General features: G+C 43.0%; 1 protein-coding gene and 1 pseudogene across 2 annotated transcripts in view; one reads left to right on the plus strand and one right to left on the minus strand.

Moving 5' to 3' along the window:
- Positions 1-24,367, plus strand: part of CCDC171 (coiled-coil domain containing 171) — a 249,297-nt gene that overhangs the window by 68,631 nt on the left and 156,299 nt on the right. For both annotated transcript variants that reach the window (XM_054986128.1, XM_054986129.1), the window contains exons 10-13: positions 8,512-8,618; positions 10,898-10,987; positions 14,867-15,067; positions 18,029-18,196. In XM_054986128.1, coding sequence (XP_054842103.1) covers positions 8,512-8,618; positions 10,898-10,987; positions 14,867-15,067; positions 18,029-18,196 — 566 coding nt within the window. The remainder of the gene's footprint in view (positions 1-8,511; positions 8,619-10,897; positions 10,988-14,866; positions 15,068-18,028; positions 18,197-24,367) is intronic.
- On the minus strand, positions 13,554-13,651 carry LOC129335236 (U2 spliceosomal RNA; annotated as a pseudogene).

A 24,367-nucleotide genomic window follows, 5' to 3' on the forward strand; every position in this document is an offset into this window, starting at 1 on the left:
CCTAAGTGCTGGCAGGAACGGGGGTTTGGACGGACTTAGGAGAGACGGGGGAGGGCGGAAGAGAATTTTATATGTGCTGCTTCAGGATATATATATAAATCTATAGAGCCTACTTCTGGGATCCCACCCACATAGACGCGTTTAGGCGGCCCGGAAGGTGGCCAGGAACTTCACCAGTTCAGAGGTCCTCACCCACAGTACACCGGTTATAACGGCTGGAGGGCCTCGCGGTGCACCACAAAAGGCAAGTAGTCCAAAGCTGGCTGAAGGAGGAAATGGGGAAAAGCCAACCCACAAGATAGAAATGCTCGCTAGAGCCACACACACTCACACTTTTAATTCCCTGAGCTAAATTGCGCTCTTTACACTGAGGTCTGGAAAATTTTCCTCTAAGTCAGTTCGCCGAAGACACGCGTGTCGACTCACGTGTATTCACACGAACTGGGTTATGCCCACATTCTCCACCAGTAAACTGTTACCAGAACTGCTCTTTTATTATAATGGGGAATTAGCTGTAGCAGTCTGTAACTATTAATATTAAGCGAGGATCATAACCTATGTATACGGAGGTCCTGATCCCAGACACTCTAGTGAAAAAGAGGCAGACAAGGAGTCAGGTCCAAACACGTGTATTGAGTGTAGCGTAAGCCTAGCTTGCACAATCATACAAAGAATCATACAAGGTCTAAGAAACATAGAGTATGAAATACAGAGACGTTCGCATTAGCTGGTTCCCAACGATGATAGGGGGAATACTCACTTATCCTGAAGCGAAGCAGAGACACAACAGCGAGGTGGCCCAATGCCAGCACTGGAACCACAGACGGACAGCAAGGAAGTCTGGATAGGAATGGCCTAAGCACCGAGTGGTCTGAGAGACCAGCTTAAATACCCCAAAACGTACCCTGGGGCTGGTGCTGTACTTGGTGGTTCTCACAGATTAAAACAAAGGGTCTAATGGGCTACTGAATGGCTTGGATGGGCCACTTTGGTAATCAGATTGTGATAAGTGACACCTCAGGAAGAGGGGACAAAGGAGGGAGGGGGAAATCCAAGTGGGCTGAAAGGATGTTCCAGCGGACAGGGTTTGTCCTGATGTCATCAGCTTTGGAATGCGGAGGTTTCTTTGAGATGCATTCTCTAAGTGTTTGGGATGGTCGGCACTTAGTTCCTTCTCCGGGGCGGCTCCTAAGATATGCAGAGCGGGGCGAGGGGCTCTCGCTGCGGACGTGGTGTGCCCGCTTCGCCGAAATGGCTTCTCAAAGCAGTCTTCTTCCCAGGGTCTTCTGGCTGCCTGAGAGCATGGATGCCGGCTGGGCATAGCTGGGGCTGGATAGCAGGCTGCCCGGTAGCGAGGGCAAGCTCGGCAACCTACCCGCGGGAGGCTCCAGGCGGGAACTGGCCAGGGAGCGCCTAGCCAGGCTCGCTGGAGGTTTCCCCGGCAGGCGCCCGGCTGCTAGCAGCGGCTTGGGCCCATATGAGGCAGGCTTCCATGGAGGCAGCGGGAACAACACTTTAAAACACAGTCCAAAGCAGGGAACAGGCACGGTCCGTGGCAGATGGCAATGTAGGCACGGGGCACACTTGTAGCAAAGTCCAAACACACACTAGGAAGTCCAGATATAGGCCAGGGCAGGGCTTGCCCAGGAAGAGAGTCCTTTTTGTGCAGTCAACCAAACATGGAGTCAGTAAACTACACAGTCTATTGCAGCAGCAAGGTAATTGACACGCAGGCAGGAAACTGACACATGTATCAGAGCACACACGTGCAAAGCAGTCTTTGGTGCAGCAGTAAAACAGTAATGCAGGAAACTTTAACACAGTTCATAGCAGGCTTCAAAGCAGGGGAGGGGGCCTACTTGGCAACAAGCTCCCATTTGGACTCTGAAACTTGCTGAAAGTAACATCTAGAACAAATTTCAGGGATTTTTAGTGAATGTGGCCTAGCTTAAATAGTCTGTTTTGTCCTTTTCCACATACTTCTGTGTTTATTTTTGTTTGCCTCTGCAGTTTTCTTTAATAAATTCCTTTCCTTAATTTAGTGTGGAATTACTGAGAGTTGTGACTAGAGGTGGGCATGATCCCAAAAAAATTACCGATCAAGCTGATTGTGGATCGGCGCCAGCAATGATCCCGAACTAGCGATCCACACCGATCATCTCCCGTTTCCGATCCGTGATCGGGGAGGCCAAAGTGGAGGGGCGCCCCGCTGTTCCCAGCTATGTGGGAAGGTGGGTGGTGGCGGCGACCGCCAGGCCTGGCAGGCACGGGGAGGCGGTGACGAGCCGCCTCCCCTCAGGGGGCAGGGGGTCTAGCCACTCGATGGCGGCACCCCCCATGTGCCTGCCCGCCAGGCCAAAAAGGAGTGTGCTGGTGAGAAATGAACTGTGGGTGAAGACGGCAGCCACCAGGCCCAGTGGGCACGGGGAGACAGCAACGAGCCGCCTCCCCTCAGGGGGAGGGGGGTCTGGCCGCTCGTCTGTGTTTGGCCATCAGAGCTGCCTCTCAGGGTTTGCAGGGATGAGATTGGAGTGCCCATGGCTACAGAACACCCCCTTCCCCCTCCCTCCCCTGGGTGTCTTCTCCCAACTGGTGAGTGCTTTGCTGCTTCGTGGTTGGAAGGAAGCCCTGATGATCAAGGCAAGCTCGGCTTTCATTCAAGTTTCCAGAGCGACAGAAGGAGGGCAAACACAGCTCAGGCATTCCCCTGGCTCCGTTGCCAGGGGAATAGATTGCTGGCGCCTGTGTGTCTGGCTTCCCAATCCGAGCCCGATCGCCCCGATCAAGCACACACACCCCGAATGCTGGATCAGTCGCCGTGGACGGCACCGATCCGCCGGGTCCCGATTGTGCGATTGCCATTATCGTGGGCATTTTTCGATCGTAATGTCAATCGTGCCCATCTCTAATTGTGACTTCAGTCCAAATCCAGATCTTTGGCCACTTTGTCACATGCCACTCTGTTAGTTTGTTTCTGGACACAACCTGCTGAGTGCCTACCTTGCAGGGCTGACTTCCTGTTTAAAACCTTGTAAGGCTGGGAACTTGCCTCTCAGTTGCACAGCTGAAGGTTTAGCTAAGAGAGGCAGGTAGTGGCTTTCTACCCTGGCAGTGAGCCTTCACTTGTCAGTCCTTTTGGAACTTTGCCTTCTGACACCCTTAAAGTGACTGCCAGTCCCCCTTGGGACAGTTTCAGTCTTGTATCAAGGAGGCTTACGGGGCGATAGTTTTTCTTGTTGATACAGTTTCTTCTTACATTCCGGCTTTCCCTATAAATGTATGTTAAAGAAATTACTATGAATGTTTAGAGATCATAGAACGGCACAGTAGAGAGTTTAGGATTTGGGAACAGAATTTATTTTACCTCTGAGGAAGTGTGGAGATCTAAGGACAAAGTGCTTGACCTGAGAAACTGCTGAAAAAATTGCTGAATCAAGCTAGAATCTCCTCCTCTTTGACAAGCTAAGGATATGGGGTAGGGTTTTGGATTGATTTGGTTCGGATAGAGGTTTGAGCATAGGAGACTGACTTGTCTAGAGAAAAGACTCAGAACAATACAAATAAAAACTGAGAATAATTATTGAGAGGCAGGGGCCATTTCCTAGAAAAAGAACTTCAGGAACTCATTAGCGTATCTCATTAGTATATGCTACACCCCCTGACATCACCGGAAGGGTGTCACAAGGCACCATCCACCCCTCAGGCCCTTTCCCCCCCAAATCTCCAGGTACTTCCTTAAAGCAGAATGAACTCAAAGCAGCTTACCTTCCTCTGGAGAGCCAGCCCTGCTTGCTTTCACACACGCTTGCACTCACTCTCTCTCACAAGTCACAAATGAAAATAAAGCAGCAGAATGAATTCTAAGCAGCTTACGTTCCTTTGGAGCCCAGCCCCACTCGGCTTGCACTCACTCACTCATTTTCTCCCCCCCCCCCATGAGTTACAAATGAAAATAAAGGAAACAGCAGAGCAGAATGAATTCTAAACAGCTTAAGTTCCTTTGAAGCCCAGCCCCACTCAGCTTGCTCTTTCTTTCTTTCTTTCTTTCTTTCTTTCTTTCTTTCTTTCTTTCTTTCTTTCTTTCTTTCTTTCTTTCTTTCTTTCTTTCTTTCTTTCTTTCTTTCTTTCTTTCTTTCTTTCTTTCTTTCTTTCTTTCTTTCTTTCTTTCTTTCTTTCTTTCTTTCTTTCCCTCTCTCCCTCTCTCGCATGAGTCACAAATGAAAATAAAGCAGCAGAGCCTGCTGCTAAAGACGAGGACAGCCAGGAGGAAAAGGAACCACGTGGGTGGGGCCAAAACCCACGTGACCTCTTTTCAGAGCTATCGGAACGCCGTTCCAGTGTGTTCCACCTCCAAATGAGCCCTGTTGAGAGGGAACATATTCCTTTTTGTATTTTTATTTTCAGTTTTGGTGGAATTGCTTGTATGTTTGTGATACTGAGGGAAGAGGTGACAATGGGAAATGAGCCCTATAGTAATGTCCTATGATTATTCTTCTCCCTCAAGCCCCCGCCAAGGGATTGTTATTTTTCATTTTTTCCAACAACACAGCTAAGTTAAGGATGCTTGATGTAGTGGTTAAGCACTAGGCCTCTAATCTGGACAACCAGGTTTGATTCCCCACTCCTCCACTTGAAGACAGCTGGGTGACCTTGGGTCAATCACAGCTTCTTGGAGCTCTCTCAGCTCTACCCAATTCACAGGGTGATTGCTGTGAGGATAATAATAACTTACTTTGTAAACTGCTCTGAGTGGGCATTATCCTGAAGGGCGATATATAAATCAAATGTTGTTGTTGTTATTTTGATATTAGGTAGAATTAAATTAGGTGAACTTGATTTAGGCCCCCCCTCCCCAGTTGGTTAAATTGACTGAATTGGGAAGGGGTCATGCTGTTGATATGGACAGAGTTGATGTGCATGGAGTTCTTGAAGATAGGTCATTTTAAAAATAATACATTGAATGAACAGTTTGGCTAAATATGACAACTGTGGAGGCCAGCCTTTTTGGCAGTTGCATCACAAGTTATATCAGTTGTATGAAAACCATTACAGCAGTAGTACTTACTCCATGACTAATGGAGAACCACATTCACAATTACTATCAACCAAAAAAAGCCACATTTACTTCCATTCCTAGCATGAGACCTGCATCTCTAGGAAGCTTGCAGCGTACCCATTCCTCTGACAGCAGCTGTTTCAAGCTGAGTACCAGCTGTCAGCCAGAAGCCGTACTGGGTAGTAGCCTTGTCTGCTTTCCTGAAACGAGGAGCAGGTGTCATATTGGAGTACCACTGCATTACAATATATGCTATGCACTTGTGTTTTATTTTTATTTATTTAAAATGTTTATACTACACCTTTCCTCCTGGGGTGAAAAACCCCAGGGACTTAAGGTAGCTTATAAAATATATTCTAACATATATTTAACTAGCTCAATACCCATGCTTCAGTACAGTATTTAACTAGTTTAAATCCAGTTATAATATTTATGGGTATGTAACATTTTTTGGTTTGTGGGTTTTTTTTGGTTTTAGTTGTTTTTGTAGTATAATAGCATAGTACCTGAGCTTCACAAAGGTGTTTAAATAAAGCAAAGTGTGTTATCCCTACTCAAGAGTCTTGTAACGTCTTTCTTCAACTGTCTGCAGTTTCCTTTACCTGATTTTTACCTCAGAACACAGAGTTCTACAGCTGACCAATCAGAAGGAGGGGATGCAAGCAGGAAGGAGCCTGCCAGCCACTCAGGAAAGCTAGGCTCCACAGGGAGATTGGCAACCCTAGTGAACTTTTCGGGGAAGACTGGGAGGTGCATTTGACCTCAGGACACAGTCAAGGACTCTCAAAGCAACTGCATACAGTTTAGAACGTGGGAGGTGAAGACCAATCAGGCCACATAAGCAAATGACCTCTGTGTTTCAACTGTCTTGTTGGGGGGGGGGGGATGAGGTGTGGAATATTGTGACCCCAATCAGCCCACATATGCAAATGACCATGAAAGGCTGGCCCAATCAGGGAAGAGTAGCCGAGCTGGCAGTGGGTGGGGGTGCAAGCAGGCAGCAGCCTGCCAGCCACACAGGGAAGCTGTATCCCTTTGGGGAAACACATTTTACCCCTTTTTACCCCCTTTGGGGGTAAATTTCTTAAAATCCCTTCTTAGTGAGTGTTTACATCATGAAAGGAATGTTCTCCCCAAATTTCATGTTCCTAGGTCCAGGCGTTTGGGCTGGGCATTGATGAGTCAGACAGGACACTTGTCTTTATATGTATAGATTAAAAAAATCTAAGTATGTACATAAGTCATCTAGTTCATTGAACTGAGAGATCTGGAGAAGGAGGCCCATGGACCACAAACGCCCTTTACCCATGCCTCTGGTGATAACCATACTGCAGGTTGACCATCCATGTGAAATAATACAGTTTAGAGACAGACAACAAAGAGACAACCATTTTAATAGCTCTCTTAAGAAGACTTTAATAAGACCAGATGGAATTGATGTACATAGAATATTAGCATCATGGTGCTCAAGTGGAATACGTGGTTCATTTAATCAAACCTGGCATTGCAGGAAGATACCCTGTACCCTAAAACATTCTGCTATCTCTATCACTATTTCTATCTGTATCTATCACTCTATGTCCAAGGAAAGAAATTACATCATCATCATCATCATCATCATCATCATCATCATCATCATCATCATCATCATCATCATCATCATTACATTTCTAACCCGCCCTTCCCACAAGCGGGCTCAGGGCGAGGTACAGCAGTTATAAAAATATAATACAAATATTAAAACAATTCATAAAACAACAGTTCATCATAAAATCAACAAACAGATAACATGTACTGTACATTTTTGGTAATCTTCATAATGACCAGTTATATCCTGCATTTCCTTCAGGGAGCTCCGAGGGGATAGCAAGGGGTTACGAAGTAGTCTTTTTAATCCTGGTTGAGACCTAATTAGCTTGAACAATATACAGCAGCATTAAGTGCTTCCTCATCATTCTCGGTGAACATTCTCTAGCTTTCTTGTAAGTTGAAACCCATTGTGTCATATGTTCAGGGTCTTCTCATGCGTTATTCTTTTCCTAACAGATGAATCTGAGGTCATCTCTTAAGTGTTATGTTACTGAGCTACCAAGTTCTTTCTGAACAGTCAGGCAAAGTATGCACCACACTTATCTTGGGGCTTCTTTGTTACGTGGTTTGGCTTGGTAGCTGCCACGTCTGAAGTATGACATTTCTGTCCATATGATTGGGCTCCCTTTGCAGGTTGATATGCACAGGCAGGCTTAAATACCAGGTAAATATTACCTTATTCTCCTTGGACATAATATTCAGACAAAGCCTCAGTAGCTCGTGTCCTATTCACATAAACCAGAAGTACAGCCTTAGTGCTGTTCAACTTGTGTCCTTTAAATTACTTGTATATATGAATGCTTAAGGGCAGAGGAATGAAAAGCTTCGGATGCATTGAAAATTCAGTGATGGAAGTCAGGGGAAAGAGTTTAATAGTCCCTCCCACACTGTGCCCCTGCTTTACATAGCAACTTCCAGCGGTTGTATTTGGTTAAAAAGATCATGGAAATAGATGTTAAGTAATTCAGTTCTTGGTCCTATTCAGTGTGATTTGTTTTTAAGCCTTTTTGCTGCCATTTAGTAGAAGTATTTGGGACCAGTTGCTCAAGGTGGGCTATTTTTGTTTCTCTTTCTGTGCCCCTGTCCCCACGATTGGTTTTTGTACGCTGTCCTTCTAATGAAGCGGCTGTTCTGACACACAGCTTCAGATAGTGGGTTGACTGATGGCATGCCAAACCGTCATAGGAGCCAGTGGCAGAAGTTTTGGAAGACAACTTTATTTATGAGCACAGTGGGGAATCTGGAATTTGAACTGGGAAAGGAAAGAAATGGGTCCCTGTGACAACATAGCCATGAATTAAAATCGCTTCAGTCATTGATCAGGTTTCATTTTTCAATTTTGTATACAAGATAAGAAGAGAAATAATATTGGGGATTGATGTTCAACTGCTTTAAGATGCATCCAGGCAAAATAGGAAGCCATGTGTTGCTTGGCACAATGGAGTGAAAATGTTTTGTTACAAAATGCATGGTTGATCATGAAGCAACAAAAGCATGAAGGCAGCACACTTCAACCAGTGCTGGTTTCATTGGGAGGGTGATCTTTTAAAATGGCATAGAGACTTGTAATAATTAGATATCTTTTAAATAAAGTCAGAGATGGACCGCATGATGTGCATGAAAACAAAGTAGAGTTATCGTATTTCATGTGGTGATCTACAGCTGTAGCGTAAGAATTTTCTTCAGCTTTATTTGATATTAAAGAACAGATGCACCAGTGTGCTTTGGAGAAAATACAGTGGTTGTTCAACATTCTGTATTGTCACTGGAGCCTAACTAGTTTAAATATCTCTGTTGCTGTTGGAGAAGTTTTCTCTGTCTCTTCAACTCTAAGGGCTTTGTTTTGATTCTGTATTTTTCTTCAGGCACTTGCAAGGACAAAGATAAACCTCTGAGCTTCACTCTTGTCCTTGAGACTTTGAGGCATACCTTGACAGATTACCAGAACAAGCTGGAAGATACATCTAATGAGGTAACACTTGCGCTGTTTGGCTCCACACACATAGCCTTCGGCCCCCAATACGAGATATTCCTTGCTTGTTACAGAGGTCAGAATGCTGGGAATGTTTGAGTTGACAGCCTCAAAAATAAGAAAAAGAAATAATCTGTTGTCACTGTTCTCCCTCTAAGCTTGCCCTGTGGCCATAGTTCACTTAAATTCAAGCAACTGTTTAGCAATTTGTGATTTTTTTTTTTTAAAAATAAAATATATATATATTTTCTCCAACTCTTGTGCTTCCCAATTTTTAGGGATATATATACGTATCTTTTATTTATCATCCATTTCTGACTCAAGTCATCAGTATAAATACGTAATAAAAAGAATTTACAAAAATACCTCTCTGTATATTTTTGCATATTCAAGTTAATAAATGTGCAAGTTCGGGGGAGGGGGGGCGGATTCCAAGATGAGATCCAGTTGGATTGCTTCGAATGGTGCTGAAGGCATTTTTTTTCCTGCTGGAGAAAGATATCTGCTATGGTTGCTTCCTGAAAGTTATCAGAGTTGTAAAAAATGCATTTGGGTTTTAAAATGAACTATGTTTTAGTTCAGTGGCTGGCACCCAATTTATCGTGTAAAATATACTTCATTTTTTTGCCCATTTAGCTTTGATTAGATTTAATGGGAGAAAATATATATTGTGCCTATTGATATGGTTGGAGGGGCACAAAGTCACGATGGAAACAGTAACGTATTTCTGCACACAGCTGCCACTCTGAGACCTTTCCCATTGACAACCCATGTGTTTAGTGGCCCTCTGAGGCCTGAGTCTGGGAACAGCAGAGTGACTAGGCACACAGTCTCCATTGTGGATTGTTGTTGGGAGGATGAATGTCACCTGATCTTCCCCACAGCTGAAAAGTCAACTCAGCAGGCTTTGGCTCAGGAATGTGTTTTGTTGTGAAAGGATGCCAGAGACAGCAGTGGGGAGACCAGGGGGTGGCTGTTAAGAAAGCAAGAAGTGTGTTCTGTCAGCAAGAAGAATGAACTGTCAAGGAAAATAAATCGCAAGCAGCACAGGACCAACTGATGACCTGCCACAAGACTTCCCAGTAGGGCTGCATGTGCCTGACCCTGAAGTTGTCATATGGAGCCAGAGACCACTGAGTGTCCTCATGTTATGCAGATGGGATAGTTCTGTGCCTTTCTTTTCCTTGTTGATAGCCCTGCTGTCTTCTGGTTCTCTTTTTCCTTTAATGTAATTAGTAACTAAACTTTTTAGTACAATGAAAAATGAGAGAATCTGTGGTCTATTCATTTTTAAAAGTCCTTTGTTTTATTACATAGTCCCTTCAACTTGCAAAACTGCATATTTAGTTTAAAAATCATACAGATGGATCGAAGTAGCTTCTTCCCATTAGTATGCTTTGGATGTGTACAATAATGACTCTTAACTTGTTTAAAGTATAATGACTCTTAACATTTTTAAAGTATGTCAAGCAAGACTTGGAACCTGGCAATTTTCTTGAAGCCAGTATCTGTTATCAGATAAAATATATTTTCTAACATTGAGGCTGGCTAGAGGGAACACACTATGGAAAGAAACTGTGATGGAATATGACAGAAAGCGCATTAAACTACACCAAGCATTGTGTTCACAAATAGTAATGTATTGTATTCCACAGTATGGCCATGCTATGAACTGTAGAATTTGACTTCCACTGTACTTATTCAGTTGGTTACCAGGTTTTTTCAGAGTCCCATTAATGGCCTTCATGATTGCAGGGATAGAAGTGTGTGGTAACATTAGATCAGCATTCTGATAAGAGGAATTTTTGAAGTCTCAAGTGGCTACAGCATGGGTTTTTTCAATCTTCATAATGCCCAGTCCCCTTGCACACACTATAGAATCCAGCTCCACATTATAGCTTTACTGTTTCCTATACACTTTTTGACTATGTGCCTTTGAAAGAATAGAATATTCCTAATATCCTTGAATTCAGTATATTATGAATTCCATAAACCAGATCAAAAAAAATTTCTGGTAGGGCATTCTCTGTGGGCTACCGGAGTTTACAGCTAATGTTCTTATAAAACATCTTTTCTGGTGAATAAAACAAACAAGACATTTTGAGGGTTTGGTCTGATCATTCTTGGATGCTGATTACATATATGTGTGTAAGCACCATTGAGTTTAACCGGACTTGCTCCTAGCTAAATGTGCCTAAGTTTGCAAGATTAGTCTCTAAGACATCTTATTGGTAAGCCCACTCTTTAATCTGATGCATTCTGGGGTCTTTTTTGCCTAGCAAAAGAAAATGATGATTTTGTCTGAGAGGATAGCCAAAGAGTTTGATTCTTCCAAACAGCAGCTAAGATCTCAAGCTCAAGAACTTCAGGTATGACCTAAAGGATTTATTGCAATATGTACAGTTAAGAGTGGAGCTGTAGCTCAGTGATAGAGCATCTGTTTTGCATGCAAAAGGTCCCATCTTCAATCCTGGCGTCTCCAGTGAAGGCACTAAGTGATGTGAAATATCTCTCTCTCAGACGCTGGGGAGCTGGTGACAGTCCAAGTAGGCAATACTGACTTTGGTAGATCAACACTCTGACTCAGTATCCAGTAACTTCATGGGTTTCATTTTGATGAAGGTTTGTTTGTAATCATGAAACCTCATTTAGGAATGTCATTAAATTGAGTAGGTTTACTCCAGAGTAAATGTTTTGAGGATGACATCCTGTCGCTATGACATTTTACTGGGGGTATTGTTATATTGCCATCCTTCAGAAATCCCTTAGCAGGTCTGTTATTTTAACCATATTGTGTTCCTGGAGTGGTCTGCTCCCCAATATTTTCTGTTTGAACGAAAATATTCCAAGCATATTATTTTTGTAGATGTTTTTTGGTTTTCTGTGTCTGAACTTCAAACAGATATGTTGGCCTTGTGACTCTTAGATTTTGGAATGATGTCTTTTACAAAGATATTGATGAAAAACAGTGTATAACTTATTTACATGTTCATGTGTATCCTTTTGATTCCTGCTGAGGGTACATATGCCCATCTATGGATACGATTTTATTCCATAGAACTGGATGGAAATGGTGCTAGCAATGGTCAGGACTTGAATGGTTGTTCAACAAATACACATTAACATACATGATACCAGACATGATCCCACGGTAGGACCATGGGGCCATGTATAGATAGGGGAGATAGTTTGGCAAACCTGCGAGAAATTCCTCGCTTTTCTGAAAAATCTGAGAAATTTGAAAAATAAATATGCAGATGTTGCAGCAAGAAATGAAGGATCTTAAGTTCCATTTTGGGTTGCCTGGACAACTCAAAAACACATAAGGAGCTGAAGGTAAGGTGGGGAACAGGGGAGTCCGAGTCCGTAGGGCATGGTGTGGAAGTATGGAGAATAGAAGTGGAGGCAGGATGCTTGGGTAGATAGCGACACTGGGGGTGAGCAGAGGCAGAAGGGAGATGGAAGAGGGAAGATGAGGCTGGTGGAGGAACAAGGCCACATACCCCCAACATCTGAATAATGTTACTTGATGCGATATCTTCCAGTAAGTCACCCCTAAGGGCCTCACTGGCTAGCTAACACTGTTCTTATCCATCCAGCAGCTTGTGGAGCACAGGGGCTGGCAGAGAACTGGGTCTCACTCGCAGGTTCCCCTGCTTGCTTTTTATTTAATTCATAATTTCATTTATTTACAAAAGCTATTGGTTTGAGGCTTGAATCTACAACTAAGGGCCTGTTATGATAAATTCTTTGAAGAACCCTCTTAAGACAAGAGGGTTCTTTGTCTTTGAAGTTCTTTGAAGAACCCTCTTAAGAGAGGTTGGTCTCAGACATTTAAGGCTTTTAAAAATGTTCTGCGCATGAGAAGATTAGCTGCACTATCATCCCCCCATGACATAGAGCAGCATAGGGTTCACCTGAACGCTGTGCTACAGCAAGGCAGCACCCTCCCTGTGCTGTTTAGGCGAACTCCCTCCATCAATAGATGCCTCAACGTGCTTGCAAAGTTTTCCTAACTATTTCATTTTTTAAAAATTCCATTTATTTATTTATTCATTTAAAAACTTGCTTTAAAAAGTTATCAAACATAGACATAAATTCTTATTTATTTTCAAATGAACAGTCCTAACTCAGGTGGGAGCAGCTTCCAGTAAGTGGCCTACCAAAACTTGAGGTGGACGTGGTGAGGAAGTATGGACCTGACTCCAAAATTGGTCAGTGCTACTGCCTGCTTCATACCTGCCACCTCAGTTAGGACTTTACCAGTCTACTATAACAAAGTCTGGTTAAATAAGATAAAGCTCCCTAATACACTGTGAAGCAGTCAATAAAAGGACTCTCCATAGTCAATTAGAGGGGGTCTCAAAAAAATCTCCTGCTTGGCCCGAAAGCAACCAGCTAATCCCATTCTCTAAACAACCTAATATACATATGTTAACACTGTTTTTAACTAGTAAGTATCTAAAAACTTTAATAACCTTAGCATTATTTAACACCTGTATTAATTGAATGATACCAGATTCATCCTGCATCAGCTGTATGAAAGATATGCCTGAAACTTTAATATTAAAGTTGCCCCGTATTATCATTTGTACATGTATAAATGGGTCGAAGATCTGGGTTGATCCAGTTTCTTTCCAAATTATCCTGGTTGCCTAAATAGTGGGGCACTGTACATTTGGGTTACATGGATGATGTGAGTTCAGTGCCTCCCAGCCAGAGATTGGGTAACTTAAAGCTTTTCCTATTTGTGCCATATAGGGTAAGCAGAGCCTGAAGTTGGTATTTTTCTTGTGCTCTTACATTTAGGAATTTAAACCCTCCTTTTTCAGTCTCTAGTTGGGTTTTTTGTAGGCAAGTCTGGGTGTTTATCCCCAAATGAATTTCTGAAAAAAATCAGTCAATTTTGAGAAATATTCTCTTGAGAATGTGCATAGGTAGTCTTCTAATTATAATTCATAATATAATATAATTATAATTCATTCATAATATAGATACTACACTTGATCTTAGCCAAAAGGCCAAGAAGCAATAATTATATAGATTAGGTTGGGATTACCCCCTCCCCCATCATTTTTTAAAATACTGAGTGTGAGTGGGAAGAATTCTAGGTATTTAGAAACTAAAACAAATTTTGTAAATTTTAAAGAACTAGTTTCAGACGTGTTCTGTAAGAAAAATGCTATTATTTGGAAGCCCTTGTGTGCATTTTACATGCTCTGTGAGGCCTATATTATACTGTTTCCCTGCCTTTCTTAGTGTTCCCTTAGAGTTTTGCTGCCATCAAAGGCTCTCACCTTAATTCTCTCTCAGTTTGACTTATAGTATATGAAGGCTCAGCTATAGATGGTCAGTGACTGTAAAGTTAAAAAAAAAGATCCTTTATTCTAAATGAAACAGACGTAGAGTTTATGTTTTGTTTTTAATTAATTGTATATGGCCAAAGGTCATCACAATACAAAGTTAAGAACAGTAAAGAGTTTATGTATAAGAACATACGTGTAATGGTAACAAAATAATTAATAATCATATTGGTTTCAGTGTAGTTCGTAAGCGCAGTGATTTCAAAATAAGTATGAATCTTCAAAATATTTCTACACAGAATCAGTCACAACGACTAATTTTCTATACAGTTGTTGCACTGGCAGGCTAAAAATATTTCCGAAAGAGAAGAACATGGAATTCTCCAAGTTCCCAGAAGTTCACTTGCCTCAAAGGCTGATTTCATCCACAAAGTAAAACCCACACACTTCTTTCCTCGGCTCTTCCCTCCCAAAATAAGACTTTCTTTTCTCAGACAGAGATTTCCACACAGACAGACTGACTAAATTCTTTCCCTCCAATCCACTATGACTAAACTGCAGCTCACTCAGTCCCTTAGGGCACAGCTAACATTCAGCCAGAACACAACTTCACTTACCCATCCGTGTACACACCCTTCTTACTTTAGAGCCTGCATTTTAAACCATAGTAAACATACATTCAAAACCCCACATTAATTAGCTGAAATAAAACGCACAAAGTATTTACGCAGCAAAATATTACACATTAGTTTATAGGGAACCTCTCTCATTGCCTTACCTTGTGGATAAATGTTATAATTGTTTGCTGTTGACTAGTTTTCATTTTAATAAATGCCATTGTTTGGAGATTGAACAATTGATTGCCTGTATTTCCAGGGCCATCTGTTGATCACCAAAAGTTATAGTTTATGGAATTAATTTATGAGTTTCTCTTGTCATTTTCAGGAGGCTGAGGCTAAATTTGCTGAGGTCAATAAGGAGTTAAATCATCTGCATGCCAAGTGTGCAGATAGAGATTCTTTAATAGGCACTTTAAAAGTGGAACTGCAGAATGTACTACACTGCTGGGAGAAGGAGAAAATGCGTGCCACAGAATCTGAAAATGAAACCCAGAGGCTTACACAAGCTTACCAGAAGGATGTGGAGGTATTATCAGAGAGACGATGACTGTCAAAAAGAATCTTTAATCTTAGCTTTTTACATTTACATACATCAGATGGTTAGTCTGTAGACACAGACTTCTTCCCCCCCAGTATTATTTTAAGACGAATGCTTTGTACTACCTATATGCAATTAAGATTAAGGATTTTTAAAAATTTTGTTCTTCTCCTTTAATAAAAAAAACTTTAGCTCTTTGAACCCATCTGGCTTTTTAAATTATGATGCTCTTGAGAAGACCATGGAGACATAAGTATATTTAAAGAAACATGCCGAGGGATTTTTAGCTGCTGCTTAGCTGGATGTAAACATACACATTTGGAATATATCTACATTTGGAATAGGTTAGTTTTCTAATCCCTCGACAGTAATTGATATTAACTATTTCAAATGACAACCAAAAGTGTAACAGACAAGCAGAATTCAGACCATTTTATCCCACCTACCAACAAAGTAGAATTAGTGTCCTTTTCTTGGGGAAGCAGCTGATTATGGTATGTTGGACAATAATTGTTTCATGAAGTGTTATTTTTAAAAATGCTTTCCACCAAACTGTTTATCGTTTTAAAAAATACATATTTTGCTTGCATTTAGGGGTTTTTTTTGCACACACATTTTTTTCTGCTCTAGGTACATCCACTGTATTATCCCTTATCTAAATTATGGTGCATATTGAGCTCATTACTCTTAACAAATATGAACAGGAATGCCAAGTGAGTAAAAAGGAAACATTCTTTCCACCCTTCATGCAGTCTGGGATTTAAATTGCGTCCATATGAATCAGTTGGAATTGTTCTACTCATCAGATAGTGATTAAAGTAGAGGAAACTAGAAGCCTGACTATATTGTAAAGTCAGCATGTCTCCAATATTGTGGTTGGGTTCTACATGTGTGAATTGATTCTGGGTCCTTGGATTCTTTTTTCCAGGCCAAAGGGATGATTACCATGCTTGTTTTATCACAGCCCAAGCAAAAAAGGACACAGTGGCGACAGATTGAATTAACAAGAGGGGAAGCAAAAGATTGGGTGGAAACACTTGTGTTAATATTTTACTGTGTGTTGTTGGTTGTTTCTCATGAGATATTTAAACACCAGAATATGGTTGGGGGAAAAAATCACAATAGTAATTCCACTCTTAATGCCTTCCTAAAATCTGTTTGGAAATGCCTTGCGTTGGACTGTATCAAACGTACATTAAACACAGTAGAAATCTTTTTAATTGAACCAGGATTCCAGTTTTTGGTCTTGGATCTATAAAAAAAAGAAGAAGAAGAAGAACTTGTATTGAGGGGAAAAAATGTCAGATAGGCTTCTTCCTTTCTATGTAAATATCAAAAATAATTATTAGTCTAGTCCAGGGATCCCCAACACCCTCCTGGCACCCACCAAATGCTTTTCAAAAGTGGGCATGATCTGGCGGGGCTTTTGCTTCGCTTTTTAAAAAGTTGTTTTGGCAGCAGCTGCCATCTCAGCATTAAGGATATTCACTGTGTGACTGAAGATTTCCTGTATGTTCATTAAACATTAAATGAACAATATGTTCATTTAAAAAGGCATCTTGTTAAAAAGTACTTCTGCCTGAAATGTTGAAGAATTATTGTTAGAATTATATATAACCTCACTCTGATATTTTATGGTTGACGCCACCTCCTGCAGCAGCCATTTGGTGTCTGGTGCCCGTTTTCCTGTGTCAGAATTCCAGAGGCATCCACAAGTTCAGCAAGGTTAGGGACGCTTGGTCTCGTCTGCCTAATGAACTCTGTAGCTAATGACAGATCTTTTCATTTTCTAGTAGAGATGGATACTGTATGCTGTGAACGGAATAAAGTTAATGTAAAAAGAAATTCGTATTTGACATTTGATAAAGAATATGGATGTGAGGGGTGTGTCCCACCCTCTGCCCATCCAGTTATCCAAGTTCAGTGGGAAATGGCCTTAAAGTGAGAGGGAACAGGGTTGGTAAGGGTACTGTGGGCCCTTCCCCTCTCTACAGCCTTTATACTGTAAATTTAGGAGTAAGAAACCAATGCTGCTTCATCAGTGAGCTTTTAGACTGGTGACTCTACAAGCCACACGTCTCCCATTTGGGCTTTTGGCCTCCCACACCAGGAAATCCCTCCCCCAGGGGGTGTGCGTAGGCTTCCTTGCAGGTGTAGCTGCTTCCTGGCCAGATTCCTCACACCCTCTTGTTGCTGCTTCTCAGCTGTGTGGCCGATGGGACGCTCTTAAAGGGCCACACCACTGTTGCCTCCTCCTGAGAAGGCACCAATGTTTCCCTCTCCCAGCAACTTCTCCCCCACTGGGCCATGGGGTCTCTGCCCTCCTCCTATAGATTTCTTTTATACAAAGTTATAGTTGGCTCTCGTTTATAATTTGTCTATATGTACTTATGCATGGTACAACATATTTAAAGGATGTGTGTCTCGGAGCCAATATAGGCATTCCCTTAAACAAACAAACTGCCACACGCACACATACAAATTACCTCATTCCCTTCTGTATTGCCTTATAAAAGTTAATGTAATGTTTAGCTTGGCCCTTATACAAAACTCAAGTATGGTCCTCTTTTCTTTTTCATTAGACAACTGCAGTTACTTTCCCATTAATAGCTACAAAATATTTGGCTATGATCCACATAAGAATTGAAGGGCTGATCCTGTATTCCTTTTAACAATCTGCATTCTGACTCCAAACCAAAGATTTAAAAAGCAAGCTTCCTGGCTAATAGACTGTCTGCAGGGTCAGTCCCTGTGTTTGTGTATGTATAATGGGCAAATTACCTTTTTTTTCTTTTTTTAATTAATGATTGAGCATAGGTCATATATTCCTTTGAAACGCGCACAGTATTGTTTACATGACACATTTCATTGGACTCTAGCAATATTTGTTGTTTACTCTCCCTCCCTCTCTCTCTCCCCCTACCCCCCTCTTAAAATCCCATCTCGCAGGAGAAGCTAACCTTCCTCCATACTTTGTATCAGCACTTGGTAGCAGGCTGCGTGCTTCTAAAACAACCAGAAGGCATGCTGGATAAATTCTCCTGGCCAGAGCTCTGCACGGTCTTGCAGGAGAATGTTGATGCCCTGATCTTAGACCTCAACAAGGCTAATGAGAAGGTATTGTCCTCCGGCACCAGCTGCCTCTATTAAATCCAGTGACATTTGTCCACATCATAGTATCGTTAAAAAGGACTGACATTCATCTTATTTCAAAAAGAATTTGGATGTTAATAATTCAATACCGTTAATTACGACTTGTCTACAGCTCAGTTTGATGCCATTGCTGTGGGCATGTAAATGTGACTGAAGTCTGTATGAAGTCTCCAAGCTCCAGCTTCTGTGCAGGACTTGCTAATACTACTAGCCAGTGTTAGCCACAGGGACCTAATTAAAAGAAAATAAATTAATCTCACTGATGAAGCTATTCAAAGAACTTAGTCATTTACACTAATAAACCAACTCTTTATCTCAGCATAAAACAGAAACAAAATGCACTGACTTAAGGACAGTCATCTTTAAAACATTTGCTTGTGAATAGGAGGAATTATTTGGAAGAGGAAAGAAAAGTGTTCCCAGGAAATGGCTTTGCTCTTTGATATTTACATTTGTAAATATTATATGGAGTGTAGTTTATAAATACATCATGAATTAAAAAAAAAGATAAATATTTTCCTCAGGGAGGCCCCACAGTAACATTCCTTAGTATGTCATAGGATTCACTCTTTTCAGCATTAAAAAAAAAGTGTATTATGAGAGAGTAGCTCCGCAGGCCCGCTTGTAATGCTATTGTAGAAAGAGTTTTGACCCTGGTTTATTGATGGGTTTTGCATTGTGCTTTGTGGTCGAGTAGCAAGATTCCAGATTTTTGGATCCACTACCATTTGCTCTCCAAGGACAAGAAGAAGGAAACATTTATGAATAGTTGGAGCTATTCTTCAACTAAACTTCAGCAACACATTTGCCTACCAGTATTAGTTTGAGATTGCCCAGGGAGTGGACTGTGACAGGCAGGAGGCTATCCTGCCCCTGAAGGGTAGAACAGCCTCTCAGCTGTTTCATCCATGAGCCTATAGGAGCGCTGCTTCTGCAACCAATCACCTTTTGTTGGGGTGGGGTAGAATGTTGGAGAGAAACACCTCATCAGTCTAATTCAGCGAGAGAGCAGACAGTTTCGTGTATAACTCTGCCTAGTATTTTAGCAGTGGCTAAAAATTAATTAATTAAATGATGATGATGATGATGATGATGATGATGATGATGTTTATATACTGTTCTTTTAGACAGATTAGTGCTCCATTCAGAATGATGAACAAGGTCAGTGTGCCAGTTTGGTGTAGTGGTTAAGAGTGCGTGACTCTAAGCTGGAGAACTGGGTTTGATTCCCCACTCCTCCACTTGAAGCCATCTGGGTGACCTTGGATCAGTCACAGCTCTTTTAGAGCTCTCTCAGCCCTACCCACCTCACAGGGTGTTTGTTGTGGGGATAATAATAACATGCTTTGTAAACTGCTCTGAGTGGGCGTTAAGTTGTCCTGAAGGGCAGTATATAAATTGGTGGTGGTTGTTACTGTTATCCCCACAGTACAGCTGGGGAGCTGGAACTGAGAGGAGTGGTTTATGTAAGGCCACCTGCTGAACTAATGGCAGTAATGGGATTCAAACCAGCAGAGTGCTGATTTGAAGCTGAACCACTTATCCACTGTGCTATGGCAGGTCTATAACTCTACCTGTGGGAGAGGACAGAGTTGTGAGGATTGTCTCTGGTGATAAGCAGCTCTTACACCCTTTAGTCTGACACTTGGGAAAGGGCAGGCTGGCCTGGGTGGAATTCTGTGCATGTGTGAAAGGTTCTAACATGCTGGCTAGTCAATGAAAGCCTTTTTGTGCCTGAAAGAGTTAAATGGAATTAAAATTACAATCTGAAGCTTAAATTTATGTACCTCAGCCAAATTTCTCCCTTGAAGTGTGGGAGGCCTGGGCTGCTGATCTGTTCTTTAAAAACAACCTATACATAAATCTTCTTTGTTATTTTTATAAACCTTTGCTTCAGTGAACTTATACACAGAAGAGAACCCAAAGCCTTTACACTCTTTACTATAAGAGCATTTGGTAACTGAGGGTAAGGTTTACGTTTCACAACAGACCTAGTTCCTCAAAATTGTCGGAGGCTATGTGGGTTCCCTCAGTTGGAAAAAAAGGCTTATCACATTAACACAAAGCACTAATGTTTGAAATACATTTTTAAAATGCTGTAGATAATACAAATTGGTGGAAAGTGCTACAAGTAGGTCCATATAGGATGAATCACCATGTAAATTGCTGGTCTAGCTGATTAACAGGGTAATCTTACAGCATATGCCCTTTTCTGTATATTTTCTCCACCCGATACACATCTTCTTTTAACTTCCACTGCACTTGGTTAGCTAAAGCCTCAACTTGTGACTAGGGGTGTGCAAGCCAAAAATTTTCGGCTATAGCCGAAAGTAGAAAGCCGAAAGAAGATTCTCTATCGTTAAAGCCGAAAGCCGAAACAAGAATCTCTTTCGGCTTTCGACTTTCGGGATTCTTTCGGCATTCTTTCGGCATTCTTTCGGCTTTTTTCTATGGGAAAATGCCTCCGTCTTCCAGGACGCCTGGAGGAGGCATTTTCCCACCAAATAAGCCCAAAATTGGTGGGGACCTTCCTCTAACCCTTCTCTAACAACCACCCAAGTTTCAGACAGATTGGACTTTGGGGGGCCATGTTATGGCCCCCCAAAGCAGGTCCCCCCATCCTCCCATAAGAAAGCGAAGGAGCAGCATATTGTTAGCATGCTGCTGCTGATCTTTCTTCATTATTTCCTATGGGGAAAAAATGAAGAGGCAGGCTTCCTTTGCCAGGGGTGGCATTTTGCATGCAAAATGCCCCCCAGCCCTCAGGGGCCCTTCTCCCACCCCTCCTCCCACCCCCCATCAAGGCTCAGCCTGCTCCCACTTGGGGGGGGCATTTCATGGCCTCCCCAAGTAGGTGCTCTAATCTCTACCACTGACAGCTGGGGGAGGCTTGTGTTGCCAGGGGTGGCATTTTGCATGCAAAATGCCCCCCAGCCCTCTGGGGCCCTTCTCCCACCCCTCCTCCCACCCCCCACCAAGGCTCAGCCTGCTCCCACTTGGGGGGGCATTTCATGGCCTCCCCAAGTAGGTGCTCTGCTCTCATCTCTACCACTGACAGCTGGGGGAGGCTTGTGTTGCCAGGGGTGGCATTTTGCATGCAAAATGCCCCCCAGCCCTCTGGGGCCCTTCTCCCACCCTTCCTCCCACCCCCCACCAAGGCTCAGACTGCTCCCACTTGGGGGGGGGCATTTCATGGCATCCCCAAGTAGGTCCTCTCAGCCCCTAAAGTCCACCCCTTACAGCCCCACACAAACCCAATTCCCCCCCAGCTGCCACACACAGACCCAAATCCCCACATTAGCCCCTCACAGACCCAAATCCACCCCCACCTGCCCTACACCCATAACCCCAGGAACAGGCTGGCAAAGGCCAGCCCTCTCCCTTTGTTCCCTATGCTGGGAACTTCTAAACTCTCTTTCCCTGGGCAATTCTGCACAGCCCAGGGGTGCCACAATGGTGGGCTCACTTCTGAGTGCCAGCTGGTCCCTGTGAAAGAGCACCTGAACCACAGACACCCTCCCTCAAATTCCCCCACCACCTACAGAGATGGCTGGCCAGCCAGCCCCATTGTTCCCTATGATGGGAACCAACTGCACAACAAAGAATAAAACAAGAACAACACAAAATAAAGTTTAAAAAAAATTATTTTCTCCCTTCCAAAGTACAAGTAGGCAAAGCATTATGACACATTACACCAGCAGTCCCCCACACAGAAAAATTAAAACAAAACTCACTTAACATCAGAGAATCACAAAGCATGATTCCTGTCAAAAACACTTTATTTCTTGAACAGCTTTAGGTTACACAGCAGGGGAGAACACCAAAGGGCATGGCAGCACTATCTTACACAAAAATAACACAACTCACTTAACATCAGAGAATCACAAAGCATGATTCCTGTCAAAAACACTTTATTTCTTGAACAGCTTTAGGTTACACAGCAGGGGGGAACACCAAAGGGCATGGCAGCACTATCTTACACAAAAATAACACAACTCACTTAACATCAGAGAATCACAAAACACAATTCCTGTCAAAAACACTTTATTTCTTGAACAGCTTTAGGTTACACAGTAGGAGGGCACAACAGGGCATGATAGCAATGTACTACAAAAAATAATACAACCCTCTTCACCGTTTTTGACAGCAATTGTGTTTGTGTGATTCTCTGATGTGAAGTGAGTTGTGTTATTTTTGCGTAGTACACTGCTTTCCTGCTCTGCGGTGCCTTCCTACTGTGTAACTTAAAGCAGTTACAGAAATAAAGTGCTTTTGACAGCTATTTTTTGGGGTGATTCTTTAATGTGAAGTGAGTTGTGTTATTTTTGTGTAAGATACTGCTTCCATGCCCTTTGGTGTCCCCCCCCTGCTGTGTAGCCTAAAGCTGTTCAAGAAATAAAGTGTTTTTGACAGGAATTGTGCTTTTGTGATTCTCTGATGTTAAGTGAGTTGTGTTATTTTTGTGTAAGATAGTGCTGCCATGCCCTTTGGTGTTCCCCCCTGCTGTGTAACCTAAAGCTGTTCAAGAAATAAAGTGTTTTTGACAGGAATTGTGCTTTGTGATTCTCTGATGTTAAGTGAGTTGTGTTATTTTTGTGTAAGATAGTGCTGCCATGCCCTTTGGTGTTCCCCCCTGCTGTGTAACCTAAAGCTGTTCAAGAAATAAAGTGTTTTTGACAGGAATTGTGCTTTGTGATTCTCTGATGTTAAGTGAGTTGTGTTATTTTGTGTAAGATAGTGCTGCCATGCCCTTTGGTGTTCCCCCCTGCTGTGTAACCTAAAGCTGTTCAAGAAATAAAGTGTTTTTGACAGGAATCATGCTTTGTGATTCTCTGATGTTAAGTGAGTTGTGTTATTTTTCTGTGTGGGGGACTGCTGGTGTAATGTGTCATAATGCTTTGCCTACTTGTACTTTGGAAGGGAGAAAAAAAATTTAAAACTTTATTTTGTGTTGTTCTTGTTTTATTCTTTGTTGTGCAGTTGGTTCCCATCATAGGGAACAATGGGGCTGGCTGGCCAGCCATCTCTGTAGGTGGTGGGGGAATTTGAGGGAGGGTGTCTGTGGTTCAGGTGCTCTTTCACAGGGACCAGCTGGCACTCAGAAGTGTGCCCACCATTGTGGCACCCCTGGGCTGTGCAGAATTGCCCAGGGAAAGAGAGTTTAGAAGTTCCCAGCATAGGGAACAAAGGGAGAGGGCTGGCCTTTGCCAGCCTGTTCCTGGGGTTATGGGTGTGGGGCAGGTGGGGGTGGATTTGCGTCTGTGAGGGGCTAATGTGGGGATTTGGGTCTGTGTGTGGCAGCTGGGGGGGAATTGGGTTTGTGTGGGGCTGTAAGGGGTGGACTTTAGGGGCTGAGAGGACCTACTTGGGGATGCCATGAAATGGCCCCCCCAAGTGGGAGCAGTCTGAGCCTTGGTGGGGGGTGGGAGGAAGGGTGGGAGAAGGGCCCCAGAGGGCTGGGGGGCATTTTGCATGCAAAATGCCACCCCTGGCAACACAAGCCTCCCCCAGCTGTCAGTGGTAGAGATGAGAGCAGAGCACCTACTTGGGGAGGCCATGAAATGCCCCCCCAAGTGGGAGCAGGCTGAGCCTTGGTGGGGGGTGGGAGGAGGGGTGGGAGAAGGGCCCCAGAGGGCTGGGGGGCATTTTGCATGCAAAATGCCACCCCTGGCAACACAAGCCTCCCCCAGCTGTCAGTGGTAGAGATTAGAGCACCTACTTGGGGAGGCCATGAAATGCCCCCCCCAAGTGGGAGCAGGCTGAGCCTTGATGGGGGGTGGGAGGAGGGGTGGGAGAAGGGCCCCTGAGGGCTGGGGGGCATTTTGCATGCAAAATGCCACCCCTGGCAAAGGAAGCCTGCCTCTTCATTTTTTCCCCATAGGAAATAATGAAGAAAGATCAGCAGCAGCATGCTAACAATATGCTGCTCCTTCGCTTTCTTATGGGAGGATGGGGGGACCTGCTTTGGGGGGCCATAACATGGCCCCCCAAAGTCCAATCTGTCTGAAACTTGGGTGGTTGTTAGAGAAGGGTTAGAGGAAGGTCCCCACCAATTTTGGGCTTATTTGGTGGGAAAATGCCTCCTCCAGGCGTCCTGGAAGACGGAGGCATTTTCCCATAGAAAAGCCGAAAGAA

This window comes from Eublepharis macularius, chromosome 8 (genome assembly GCF_028583425.1).
Source record: "Eublepharis macularius isolate TG4126 chromosome 8, MPM_Emac_v1.0, whole genome shotgun sequence".
Taxonomy (NCBI): domain Eukaryota; kingdom Metazoa; phylum Chordata; class Lepidosauria; order Squamata; family Eublepharidae; genus Eublepharis; species Eublepharis macularius.